The 14,621-nt window shown below is 36.9% G+C and overlaps 1 protein-coding gene across 2 annotated transcripts in view; it reads left to right on the top strand.

Annotated features, from left to right (window-relative positions):
- The window catches only part of CTNNA2 (catenin alpha 2), a 446,082-nt gene that overhangs the window by 380,349 nt on the left and 51,112 nt on the right, over nucleotides 1–14,621 (top strand). For both annotated transcript variants that reach the window (XM_056490098.1, XM_056490099.1), the window contains exons 10-12: nucleotides 6,701–6,793; nucleotides 7,055–7,211; nucleotides 10,029–10,229. In XM_056490098.1, the coding sequence (XP_056346073.1) occupies nucleotides 6,701–6,793; nucleotides 7,055–7,211; nucleotides 10,029–10,229 (451 nt within the window). The remainder of the gene's footprint in view (nucleotides 1–6,700; nucleotides 6,794–7,054; nucleotides 7,212–10,028; nucleotides 10,230–14,621) is intronic.

Below are 14,621 nucleotides of genomic sequence, written 5' to 3'. Positions count from 1 at the left end.
AGGCCCATTGGTTCCAGCTGAGAATGCACTTGATTGTTCTGGGCAGTGCTCCACTGCAAGTGTCCAACAGCATTGCTTGAATAATTTTACAAATTAAAGCAAACTAAAACTGAAACCCTGGAAAAAAACTGAAAAAGGAGAAAAAAAAAGTAAAACTGAAACTGAAGTAATTTCCAGAATTATTTTTCTCAGCTTTAAATTGGAGAAATGCCCTGAGACATGTTTTTTTTTCTTTAATCAATTTGCTTTCTCCAGTTTTTCATAGAGAATTCTTGGGATGATCCTGCTGAGAAATCACAATGACCTGGAAAGTTGGTCTAAAATCAGAGATTGTCCCACTCTTCTTCTGGGAGGTCTTAAGACACTGCAGGGAATTTGCAGTCAGGCACATTTATCACAGATGAGGCTCATCAATGTGGTGTAGAAACCTGACCTGTTTCAGGAAGACAGAGTTTTGGTATCAAATTCACTATATAATGGGAAAGGAAAGGAAAGAAGAGATGGTATTTACTTCTACTGATTTTTTATTTATATCTGAAATCATTATTACTGTCTGATACTAAAAGTAAAGGATCAAACATAATATGTTATCTTTTTCTTCTGTTCTTTACTGGCAGCTCTGTAATTGAATATGAGCCAATGTTGGCTTATTTTCAGTTATGAAAATAGTTAAGTAGAAGGACTTTCCAAGGTACTTCATTTTTTATCTCCCTTTTATTCCATCCTATAGGCCTTAATTGTGGCATGCACCAGAATGGTCCTGGAAAATGAAGGAGATTCAGAATGATTTAACAACACTTCATTGAAATAGTCTAAAATTAGGATCTTTTCATTTAGAGTTGAGCTTTCTGTACACATGAGGATTCCAACACTCTTAGATTTCCTTCAAAAATCTTAGACGAAGACCCACTGAATTTATTGAAGTCTGAGGTACTTGGAACATTATCAAATCTTTTAAAGCTCTTCCAACTAAATCTGATATAGAGCAAGTCTGAAGGGAGTTGGAGTGAGTGGAAAAGCCTCATTCCTGTAGTAAGTATGAGAGAAAATGCTGTTGACCTTTTGAGAGTGAAAAGAGGTTTTCCTAGGTTCAGTGGGCAGCATATAAGACATGAAATAAAACATTCAGCTGTTGTGCTGGAAGTGCTCTGTAGCTTTCTAATATCCTACTGGTGCCAATCTCCTCAGATACATGTTATAAATGTCTGAGCAGTTCATGTTAAATATGTTCAGGGTTTTCTGCTAGAAATTTTCAAAGCAAACATCAAACTCAGTAAATCCATCCATTATTAATTTATAAAAAAAATGTCTTTTTTTACTGCTTTGCATGCAATGAGATTATTTAATAGATGTGAAATATATTAAGGTAAACTTAAAAATCCATCTCTTATTTAGAGAAGTGCCTTGTTAATATAAAAGAGGAGAAATTGACTGTATTATCCAGCATGAGGTTCCCCCATGCCAGATGGAATAGGCTGTGAGGGAGAGGCCACAGTCTAATATTTTCATGGCAGTACAAGCTGGCACTGCAGTGCAGGATGAGAACAGGAATCTGCTGCAATGTGTACTCTCAGTGACATTTTGATTTTTTTTGGCACTTGTTTGTGTATGTGCAAAAACATCCTGTCTGGTGATAAATAGAATTTTGCTCATAATAGAATGCTTGAGTGAGTACAGCAAGGATAAATAAGTTGAAGATCTTGGGTAACTTGGCTTCAACTCTGCTCTCCTTTAGAAAAAAATCTCTTATTTGTGGCTCCATGAATATCACTGGGCTGCCTACAGCAGTACCAACATTAATATATGTCAGAATTTTGAAGGATGCAGAGATTGAAACAATATCTGGATAAATTACTAAGTGAATGGATAAATAATTACAAGTAGTTGAGATACCACAGCTCAGCAAGTTATGTCCCATCAGCTGAACATGATAATTGATTATTTGCTTGGCTTTAGTCCCCTGTGAGTGCTGCAGAAGTCTCTTGACTTAAACCACTTTCAACTCAAGCTGAAAAGTTACAGAAAGTTCCAGCTTCTGAAATGGGTGGTATAGACATATAAGTTTACCAGGGTTTGTGTAAATTACTCTGCATTTTCTTAAATAAAGAATATTTTCTTCCATTTTTTCCCTCCTATGACTTCCACTGGTTAATTACAGTGAAAATATGAATTGCATAAACAGAAAAACGTGAATAAAACTATTTAAGAAGAAACCACATATTTAAAAAATGTGGAAAACTAAGAAGCTAAGATAGAAATAGGTTTCATTCTCTACATTTGAACGGTTAAATGGTTGGGGAAGCTGAACAGGGCCTTTTCAGTATCATTTCTTCTAAGAAATTTATGGTGAGAAAAAAGGAATAAAAGGGAAATGTTAAAAAATAGGATATTCTGCAGCTTTTGTGTTGCCATTACTCTTTTGCGGTAGCTTATAGTGCTCCCTTTTTTTACATTTTTGCTCTAAGCAATAGATTTTTCTTTTGGACCTTTTCACTTAGGTTGAATTCCAAATGGCCATGTTAAATCTTTGAATTTAATTTTGAACCAGAAGACAATGGATTTTGGTAGTCAAAGAGCACAATACATCTTGATAGTCATAGTTACCTTTAATAATACAAAGGGCTCGAGTCAAAAATGGAAATTGTCTCATTTAAAAGCACAGTGAAAGGTAACTACACCTGATTTTAATCAGTATAAAAATGAAGTAAATTGATATGAAAGATCCTTGATTACTTTTGTAGTCTGGAGTGCAATTTTGTGGCAGAAATAAAGTTTTCCTCTCCTAAGGTCACCACAAAGAGTAATAAAAATTTGCATTAGAAACAGTCATTCCCCACCCCAATCTGCTTATACAGCAGGAAAGTGAGGCTGGAATACAAAAAAAAATACAGACATAAATTTTATAGGAACTGGTCCTGTATGTATTTTAAATAATTGAAACTGATGGAACTCCTTGCATGATTAAAGACTGATTCTGGCAAGGTGCAGAAATGCATCTTGGGCTGTCAGTGCCACTGATAGAAATGAATATGGAGCAGTTGTTTCCTGCTTTTTCACATCCCCAGTTGTAGGACTGGTTCAGTGGGTTTGGTGATTACAGATAAATACAGCATCACTGGAGCTGGATGTTTATCTCCTTGCTCATTACCTCTCCCTGCTCTTGCAGGCCAGCTTTAAGGTGTTCAGCAATTGTTTTGATGGTATAAGAGCAGCTTAGCAGACCTGAAATTCTGGACAATAACGTTCATCTGCACAGCAGTTTCACTATTATTAAGTTCTCCACGTATTTTTGAGAATGATTTACAGTTCATTGATTTTGGTATTTAAAATGTGTTCCTTGATATAAATACTCTTCAGACAGTCAGACAGTTCACATTCATCTCAATGCAATCTTAAATTCTGTTTAGGCACTCAGTTAGCAGTGTTCTCAAGGAACTTAGTAAACAGTAAAAAAAAAAAAGGAAAAAGAAAACTAAATTAACTACCTGGTTGCTTCCATAGCCTCTCAGGAAACTTTCCCTTCAATGCTTTGGTGGAGGCAGAGCATTTGAAGTGCAGAGGTAAAGGCTTCAAATCAAAGTTTTGGTAAATTGGCAGCTGCATTAATACACAGCCTTTTTATTTTCCTTTCCAAGCTCTCTGATCCATCCAGCCCAGGAGTGGCACATTAAAGAAATTCCCAACCTCAAAAGTGTCTGTGTTCTTCACAAAGCATGTTCTGTCAAATATACTCATGCCAAACAAGTTATAATGCAGCAGTAAAACATCTTTTATGTCAGTAATACCTTTTTTAACAATCATGAGGGGCAGCTGTGATCTAAGTTTAAATAATAAACCAGACACATCTAGAGGATGAGTCAACCAGGCACCTGGAACAGCCCCTGGAAGGGCCTCCCTTTTTTTATTTATTGTCCAAAGGAATCAGATGGGCACCTAATCCAAATGTCTCAGCTAAGTGTGGTGCAATTTGGTCTGATTTTTTTATTTTTTTATTTATTGTTTTAGGTAGGAAAAATATCTGAAGTTGCTGAATTTATAGTAAGCTAAAGCAGGGAGGATTACCTTTGGTTTCTATCAAGTAAGAGCATGCATGTGGCCCTTGCTGTGCCAGAAATATTAATTGATGGTGACTTGACTGTGTATTTGATAACAAAGTGAATCAAAATCATTAAAAAGTTATCTGGTGATTGAGTGCACCTAAAGCTTGTGTTGTTTCACAGATCCATGCTTATTCACTGAAAGGCTTGAACAAATAAAGGCTATTTCTTGCCATCCTTTAAAAACTAAACTTGGTTAAAGTCATAGGTTTGTAATGCTGAATTCAATTTCATCCAGATTGCATCTGCCATTGTGGAATTTGCTTATCTCTATGTTTATTTGACATAATCAGATCTTGCTGTGGTGCAGGCTGGCACATTCCCTGCTGGATTGTGGAACAGTATTGCTGCCTGACTGCTGGTGACACAGGGCTGTATTTATGCAAGGTTTGAAATACACCACAGAAACTATTAAATTTAGGATTATACCTGATGTGTATCATTATGTCTTTTAAACAGATAACTAATCCTCTGTGATACATATTTAATGCAGCAATTATTACATTTGTACTCTTGTGTTGGTAGTAACACCCAGAACAACTCTACTGAACTCTGTTTTACAAAAAAAAAAAGGGACAAAAAAAGATTTCTCTGGTTGTGTTTGTATCCATCTTGGAAAAACAGAGCACTTTGCAACATCCAAATATTATCTCATTGGATTCTATTCAAAGAGTAATTAACTGACACAGAGAAGAATTAAGTTTTATTTTTGCTGATTATATCTGCATTTATATATCCTTTCCAGAGGAACTCAAAGACCTGCTTTATGGTTTGGTGGCCATTTCATGGCACCCAGCTCCCTTCAGTTACATATTTCTGTCTGCAAAAAAGTAAATGTTGCATCTGAAGCCTGGGACAAATTCTCATCATATTAATGTAAGGGCAGTCTGAAAAACCACTGAATTCCAATACAGGAAGGTGGCTCTTGCTAAACTTAATATAATTTTCTAGTTTTTAAAGTCTGTAATTTCCACTCACATTAATGAATTCTAAATATTATTCTGCTTAGCTGCTGTTTCTGGTGAAGATGAGAGTGTTTTGTTTGATGTGTGCAAAGAAGTGACTACAGAAAATGGTAAATTAATTGGAAGATGTCAGCTCAGAAGAATGTTTTTGACATGAGGGCTGTAAGGCTGTTAACAAACAGACCAACTCATTTGTCTCATCATTAAATGAAAATAAAAATCACAACATTATGATAAAATCTTGACTAGGAAATGCCTGCAAGACTCTTTGAAGCCTTGGGTTCTTTTCTTGCCTGGGCTTTGGTGCTGTGATTTATGCAAACCACGCTGCACAGAACTGGAACTGAAAGAGGTTCTATGCAGAACAGATGGATCAGGGCTAAGGCAGGGATGTGCACTGCAGGTGAGAACAGATTAATACCACAAGGGGAGACTGGAGGAAAACTGGAGAGATGAGGGCATTTGAACTAATTCATGAATCATTTCCAACTGATAGCTATGCCTTCAGGCACAGTAAATAATATCAAGGAAGCATATTTAAAATGTTATAAGTTTGTTTTACTGAAGATTAGAATAAAGAGCCATAATTTTGGATGATTAAAAAATTCCCCCATCCCAAAATGCACCTTAGTGATTTAAATATCACAGTGTGCACTGGGACATGAATTGCTGTTTGGAAAAGCCAGGGCAGATGCATGGAGTTGGCACAAAGCTTTTGGGAATGGGATTTTTGGAAGAGCTGTGTGAGCTAGGAGAACATGCTCCTCCACTTGAATCCAAGCCACAGAGATGCAGCTCTGCTGTGTCTGGAGATGTGGTCTGATTCCTAGATCTCATTCAGATGTCTCTCCAAGTCTTTATCTTATCCAAATAGCCTTCAGTCTTAGAGGTTCAGACTCCCCAGAGCTGTGCCAGGGCAAGTAAATGTGGATTTAAAGATCTCTGAATGAGATCTTCAGACCTATATTACAGAACAAGGTTTCAACAGAGTTATTTCACATTTCTAAGTTACTTTAGTGTTACTAAAGGATATTTTACTGTGGGCAGACAAACACATAGAAAAAGAGAAGTCCACCTGAAAATTAAAATTATTCCAACATGCACAAAACCATCAGAAACGATGAAGGTATTTGAGAGATATATAACTGTCCAGCATCAGTGAAGATATCAGTTTTGATTATGGGTTGGAAAGTATGATTCTATGTGTTAGGACATCAAAAATCCTTCCTTTTGCCAAGCTCAGAGTGTATGGATGAGTCTGATTACCTACATTAATAATGAATATGTTTCATAAGAGGAAAAAGAAACAGAAAAGGAAGTGCACAGATAAATGTCTAGATGTTCAGCATTCCCTATATCACTTCTCAGCAGATAATTTTCTAGCTATAGAGGAGAATGTGAAGCACTTGACAGTGAAGGAAGATTCTGAGAAAAATCTAAAGAAGATGGGTAGCACAGTTTGCTAGTAAGGAAATAATCTACATGGATTTCTGTTCACCAGCACAGAAGATGTATTATTTCTTTTGTAAAAAATTCTTCCTTTTCAGGCAAAACTTAATAAGAACAGAGGAAGGTAAAAAATGGTTCACTTGCCTAAAACCTGATTCTCATCCTGATGATTTCATGATTTCATTTCAGGTTGCAAATCTGGCCTGTTCAATCTCCAATAATGAAGAAGGTGTGAAGTTAGTCCGTATGGCAGCCACACAGATTGATAGTCTGTGCCCACAGGTGAGTGAAGATTCCTGCCAAAAAGTACTTGAGAAGCATTTTAGCACTTAGAAGCATTAGAAGAGCACAGCCTTGTCTTTGCCATGAGATTGTTGCCTGATTTCCACAAATTGTGAAAAATGCATCCATATCTTGAGACTCTTCATACCAAATGGGTTGTAATGCTGTATTTTTAACACAGTCCATAATCTATTTGCACTTTCCCTTGAAAAAAAAAAAAAAAAAGCTACTCCTCCTCTAACAAACATGTTTGACTAACAGGTAATTAATGCTGCACTCACACTGGCTGCCAGACCCCAGAGCAAAGTAGCCCAGGACAACATGGATGTGTTTAAGGACCAGTGGGAGAAACAGGTGCGAGTCCTCACGGAGGCTGTCGACGACATCACTTCAGTGGATGATTTCCTCTCTGTTTCAGGTACTGGGGTCAAGAGACTTTTCTAAAAAAGTATTGGGTCAGAATGGATAAAAACTATAATTACTGAAGCATCATTAATCCATTAGTCAGTCTGTATTGGAAGCTGATCTTCTGTACTCAGTAGGGCCAACCACACCATGTTAATTAATCCCTGGTAGCAATGGTTGGTTCTTCACCTCCCAGAAAATAGCACCTATTTGTGCTTCTGTTCCTACAGAAGCTTTGTTTCAACTCAGGCACAAAGTAGGATTTTGGCCACCTTCTAAAAATGTGTTCCACACCTGTTACAGGCTGAGAGTATTTGTAGAAATTTTACAGAATCACAGGATGGATTGGATTGGGAGGGTAAAGAAGGGATGGAGAAGAGAAGAACACTGACCCTGGGTCACAGTCTGTTCTCCATCCATCCTCCTGGTAAAGTGCTACAGCTTGTGGCAGATGCATTGTTGTAATTTGATCATATCCAGTGAATGCTGTAGTTGCAAAGTGCTGCATGGCTTGGGCTAATTTCTGCTGCAGAAAACTCATTTTTCCTATTTTGCTTAGAAGGGTGAATTTAATTGTTGTGAGTAATGACATGGAGTGTGCCATGAGGGCTTTGCTTACTCAAAAGTCTCAGAAGAGCCAAACTTCATGAGACAGGCTGCCCAAAATGCTATGTTTCATTCTACATTATTTTCCTTGATATTTCCTAAATTTTCAGAAAAAGTTTATGATAAAAAAAATATTTAAAGAAAAAATATTTATCCTTTAAAAAAAATCATAGTTTTCTTTTTTTTGTCCTCTTTATCCTGCTACCCTTATTAACAGGAAATGGTTTGGTTTAGTTAATTGCACTCCTCTGTTCAACAGCCCTGCAAGTGTTTCCTGCAAGCCATGGCAAGAAAAGGAAAATGAGCTCTCTGAACAGAAGGGTGCTTCAGAATATGGGAGCACATTGATTTTTATTTGAGATTTGAAGCTGACAAACATTTTCTGGCAGAACTAGTTCTAAGAGAAAGAGATGACCAGGCTGGAAACTGCAGACCCAGTCTATGTGCCAGAGTTGGAAATCTGGCTCAAATTGCTATTTTTGTCTTTGTTTGAGGACTTTGCTTACTCCAAGTGCATGTATCCATAAACCAAAAGTAACTTGAATGGATGATAAGGTTTTTAATTTCTTTTTTTTATAAATCTTTATTCCTTCAAACACAGTTTTGACTTAGACCCAAACTTTCCAAGGCAGCTGAGAAGTGTTATTTCTGTAAAGTTTAGATTCTTTTTTCCTAGTTCTTTGCACAGACATGAGGAAAACAGAAAGCCTGTTGCTCTTGCTGTAAAGCTTGAAAGCCTCAGCTTACACAAAGTATTTTTATTCTTGGATGTTAAACCAGTGAAGCATTCAAAATGCCACTATCTGGTTAAATGTACCTCCTGCAATGACACCTCCTCCTCTTCATACTGACTGTCACATTTGAATTTATATTTTAATAATGTGGTGGCTACCAGAAGAAAGCTGACCATAATTTTAAGAAGTTATTTCATATTCCAAATGCACTGTCCAAAGTCATGTACCATTGGGCAAAATTTGTTTGTGCCATGGTAATATCAAATTGGTGATGGTGAAATGGAAACAATGAAGAAAAACTTTAACAAAGCACTGCTTTTTCATTCTGAGTAAGGAGTGTTTTAAACAAAAAATTTCGCCTTGCAAGTTACTCAGATTCACACTCAGGGGACTTTCAGTTTCCATCCAGAGTTGTTGCAGTGTAAAATTCGACATCATGTAAAACATTTCTGAAACCCTCAAATGACCCAACCTTGGAATTTTTAACTGTGAAGATTAATGAGTCATTCTTTTTAGTGGCAAAGGATAATTAACAAAAAACAGTTGGTGAACAGATTAATTCTGTTTTACTACTACTCCAAAGAACAGCATTTCATTTTCAGTTTAGAGGTGTCTCTAGCAGAAAATCAAGTTGCTGTTTAGAGACACCAAGTGTCTCAGATTGAGTTTGGTCAAATATGAAATTCTGTCATGGTCTTACTGAAATTATTTTGCAGAGAAATAATGCCTGACCTAGTCAGAGTCTTCTTCATGGTTTCACATCATTTATATGTGAGAATGCAACATAAATTCTGGTACTGCAGCACGTGAGAGTGGATGGTCTGACTCAGAGCCAGAAAAATAACAATGCATCTCCCAAGAATCCAGTAAAGGGTCCTGATATCACCTCCTCTGAGCACAGTCACTGTTGTCATCTCTTGCTTCAGATTATGCCAAGTCTCTATAATTGTAGTGTGTGTTATTAGAAATTCCCAGCTTATTCTCTGGCATAGATGGAGTGAGGGAGATGAGCTGCTCATACCCAGGTTTTGTGCTATCTACAAAGGCCATTTGCTGTTGTATTTTCAATATGATTTATTTTCTTTTCTGTCTTACCTAGGCAAAAATGAGCCAAATATAATAAACATTTATGGGAGAGTGTAAATTCACCTTCAGAAAATTTCCTAATTGTTTGTTAGAGAATCTAAAAAATATATGACTTTTGCATTCACTTTAATTACAATTTCATTAGGATAAAATTCAGTGTGGTGTTTGAAATTAATACGACTGGCTTTCAAGGAATAACAATTTGTGACACACAGTAGAGGTAAAATGAAGATAAATATCACAGATTTTTACTGTTATGTGACAATGTCACAGAAGGGTTTTGTTTTGCTGCCTGGATAAAGGTAGATATCAATTTTTTACCATACTGACATTGGCCCAAATCAGTAATCTCTGCTGTGAGGAAGACTACAATTGAATGAGCTGTTTTTTTAACTGGATTCCAGAGAACCACATCCTGGAGGATGTGAACAAGTGTGTGATTGCCCTGCAAGAGGGGGACGTGGACACGCTGGACAGAACCGCGGGCGCCATCCGGGGCCGCGCCGCCCGCGTCATCCACATCATCAACGCAGAGATGGAGAACTACGAGACTGGGGTCTACACTGAGAAGGTGCTGGAGGCTACCAAGCTCCTCTCTGAAACTGGTGAGTGTTGAAATGCTGCAGGAATTATTGAAATACTCTTATTCAGTCATTTAAAGCTTTCAGTTGATTCGCTGAGATCCGTAGCTCAGAGGGAAATCTCTTCTTGACAACAAGGTACAAACAAATAAATTCATGGCCCTGAGTGTGTTTTTTATTCTCTACTCAGTGCTGTTGCAGAAGTCATACTGACAGGAGCCATATAAGAGAAGAGATTCAGTAACACATCAAGATTAGGCCACTACATCAAAGTTTCTATCATTTGAATAAATAATACACAGCTTTTTCTTCTGAATTGATTGATTATGTATTATGCATCTCCAGCAAATATTACTCTTTTGTCTGTGCAGGTGAATGTACTTGTTGATGACTGAAGTGTTGCTAAACACAACTTTTCATTGAAAAATACATATAAGCAACTGAAAATGCATCATCTGATTGAAAAAAAGTGTGCTAGATTATATAAAATATGTAGATTATATAAAACTAGAAAAGTCTGCTAGATTGATAAACTGAGAAGAAACATTCTTTTTGGGTTTTTTTTTTATCTGTTTTTGCCTTGCCAGAGCAGGGATTGGATTCATCTCAGTGGGTGATTAGGTTGTGCTGGTCATTTTCAAGCCCTTTATATCAGTGCTCTCAGTAATTCAGTGCAGGCAGAGCTACCAAGTGCTCTCATCTGAAAGCAGCAGGTTTGGGTGGTTTTGGGTGAATCATGCTCCAAATTTCACTGACTTCACAGACTGGGTCTGCACACACTGATCAGGTGCCCTGGTGGGAGAGAGATGCAGGATTGTGGGTGTCTGGAAGTGCCTGAGCTGGTCCTCCCCTGCCTGATTGCACTTGCTCATCTGAGGTTTGAAACCATCAAGATTATTTTAGAAGGAATACAATGAAAATTGCATCAGTTCAGGACATATCAAACGTGACTTTTGGACCAAAAGCCCTGTGAGATGGAAAAGCAAAAACTCTTCTAGCTCTGCAGTCTCCGTGTTTGCTTTGAGAACAGGAATCAACAAAATAATCTAAAAAACTGATTCAATGATGATTAAATATTACTTGTGGTATTGTAGCCCCCAGCTTAATGTCAGCCTATTTTTACTACCCAACAAGAGATCAGTGGAATAAGTACTGTAAATTTAGATTCTTTTTAAAAGTTTATGAGCTGGTTTTATGAATTCACAGAAGGAAAATAATCTGTTCAGTTTGATGTGGCAAAATATTTTGTTCCCCTCTTGTGTTAAAGTCATGTTTTATCTGAGGAGAGTCTATGAAGAATTCTTCCTACCATTAAGATTTCTTTATTAAACAAAGCAAAATGTATGTTCAAGCTTTTTATTGGGCTAAAATTTGTGACCCAACATTCTATAGACTTTTTTTGTCAATTTTTTTTCAACAGGCAGGTGTAAAGTGCCATTATATAGATCAATAATATGCACAGCAAGTACTTATATTCCATATTTAATTAACTTTTTGATATAATTTGAATTATAACTAAGTGCTATAAACTCTGGACAGAGTGCATCTTGACAACATCAATGTGTTAATTTTGGGATTCAATAGTTAAGAACAAATCCGTGTTCCTCCAAGTCAAAGTTTGTACTTTTTTTTTTTATTTTATAAAGTGTAAATAAACTTGTGAGTATTTAAAAAAACCTAAAAATATTTCTTTACAATATTAAGAACTTTATATCACGTACAAATTGTGTAACAGTAGTTGAGGGGAGAGACTGGGCCCAAATTCAATGAAGCTGATGAAGCTGAATCAATTTCTGCCAGTTGTGAATGTGGATCATTAATATTAGAGCACAATTTCTATCTGCAGCTTTTCAGGCCATTTACAAAGGCATTGATTATGATTTCTGTATCATTTAAAAAAGTAAAATTAACGGACTCATTTCATCACCTTAGAATAAAGTGGAATAAAATGGAATTTAGAATCCCCTGTGCCATTCTGGAATCACCATCCTTGAAGTGTTCAAAAACCCTGAGGATGTGGCACCTGGGACAGGGCATAGAGGTGAACTCAGTGGTGCTGGGGGAATGCTTGGACTCCATGGTCTGAGAGGTATTTTCCAACCTCAGTGATTCCATGATCTGGGTACCTGTGAGAGAAGGGTGGAAAGGAAAAGAGAAGAAAGAAAAGGTTAAAAGCAAGGATAAAGGCAAAAAGGGGAGGAAGTAAGAGGAAACAGAGCAGAATTGCTGTTTGAACATGTGAGCAAAGCCAGCTGAGACTTTCCCATTGCCTTCACTGAGGAGGAGACTGAAGTTCTTCAGTTACTCAGCAGTTACTTCAAAAGCTGTAAAAACTGGAGGCAAGAAGCTTGTGCTTCTAAACAAATAAAAAGAATTGTCCCTAGAAAGAATCAAGGAACAGGCAATGAGGCCAGATCCAATTTTCCAAGGCTTTGGAGGCTCAGGAAGGAGAAAAAGCCATGGTATTCTTTAAAAGTCAAGGAGGTTGGATTTCAGCTGGGAAAACTGGAGTGGACTTTGCAGGGTTGTGATGAAAGGAAGTGAATGGGAAATGGAAGGGATAAGAGCAGAACAAGTAGGACTGGAATTGGCTGGGAAAGGCTGTGAAAACTTCCCAACTTTTTTTTTTTTTTTTTTTGCTCCAGTTTGCACTGGGCTGTCTGGAAACCATCCTGGAACAGCAAGTACAACACTACTTGGGTTACTCCTGTGAAGGACTTTGGAAATTTGAAATTGTCTGATTCACACCAGAAATTGGAGTTTCAGCTTTTAGCATGTTTTAAAAATACCCCAGTAACTTTGGAACTCGCTGGTTTTAAGTAGGTCACTCCAATTTCTGTTTTGACACTATTTTTTTATTTTGTCTTTATCTAAATGGACTAAAGTTGAAAATCAGCACTACTGGCAATTCAGCAATAAGCCTGTGAGAGTTTTATCAGTGTGAGTAGGGCAAAATTTAAAGATATTTATCACTAGGAAAAGGCAGCTCAATGATGTTATCAAAGCTAATACTAAAATGTGGGAAAGATGGATTTTTCAGCAGTGATATGAAGTAGAAGCAGAAAGAGGAATTTAAGCATAGCTGTAATCAAAAAAAAACCTCATATTGAATCTGAGGGAGAGCTAAAAGATGTAAAATGGAGCCTATTTAAAAAATAAATGATGTTACATTTATGTTTTATGGGAGTTCAGGTAGTTATAGTAAAACTTATGGGTACCATCATCCTGAGAACATGAGATCATTTATCCAGGAGTTTTGATCAAATTGGGACTTTTATTCTGCAACATACTGTAGATTTTCTTTAAAGTTTTGCAAAACTGAAATCCAAAGGTCAAGGTGTCACCAACAAAAATAAATAAATAAATAATGCATTATTAAAGAAAAGGTATTTTTCAAAAGGACCATAGAACACCCAAGATTGTATTCCACCACTGCTTGGTTTGAGCCAAAGAATTTTTAACCAGAGAAACTGATCAATATACAGAGGAATACACTAAGAAATCATATAAAATGCATTATAAAGCAATTAAAAGAGACATAAGAGATGAATAAATCACCACTGCAGCTCTAAGCTGAAACATTAGTTCTTTTTCTCTCCACTTTTAGAGTTTAAAAATGGAATACAGTGCTAAAGGAGAATGTAATGTCATTGATCTAGATTTTCAAAGGCTTTTCCTAACGTCCTGCACACACAGCTTTGGGCAAGTGGGTAACCATGGGTGAGTGTTAAAGCCTTTGATGGATAAAGAGCTGGTGACAAGGCACAAGCAAAGCACAAGTGATCATTTCTCAGCAGGCAGAAAGGGAAATCGTGTGACACTTCAGGGAAGTGGTTGGTGTACACTGCATTCATTTACAGGTGAATAGGCAGCAGCAAAATTTGCCAAAAGCAAAATACTGTTTGGGCTGGTTGGGAGTGAAAGACGAGACTGAGAGATGTTTTTATTTAATCTCTCTAGGTAAATGGAACAATTAAATCTATATTACCTGCATTGGCAGAAAGATTCTGAGCTAATTCATCATCTCAGAAAAACTGAGGCATTGTAATGGGAGCTGAGAAATCTTACTTTTTCCATGCTTAACAGCCTCACATCAGTGCTGAAGATGTTTGGCTGTGCTTACAGGAGAATATTCACTGAATGCACCAAGTAGATATTTCCACTTTGTTCTCCACAACCTAGAGATCTTCCAGAGATGGAGGCAGGGCAGGATAAGGATTACATAATCAAAGAAAATTCAAGATTTAAATGTGAATTTACTCAGTAAGAGTTTAAAAAATACAAGGGTTATCTATTTTGGATGTGCCAGACATCTTGTATAATGAATAGTGGGTTAATAGAATAGAAATGCCCATTTTCATAAACCAGTATTATTTATTTACTGTTCAAATCTGTTCTTGAAAACACTTCATGCTC

This window comes from Oenanthe melanoleuca, chromosome 4 (genome assembly GCF_029582105.1).
Source record: "Oenanthe melanoleuca isolate GR-GAL-2019-014 chromosome 4, OMel1.0, whole genome shotgun sequence".
In the NCBI taxonomy this organism is placed as follows: domain Eukaryota; kingdom Metazoa; phylum Chordata; class Aves; order Passeriformes; family Muscicapidae; genus Oenanthe; species Oenanthe melanoleuca.
This window is presented reverse-complemented; position numbering and strand designations above follow the sequence as displayed.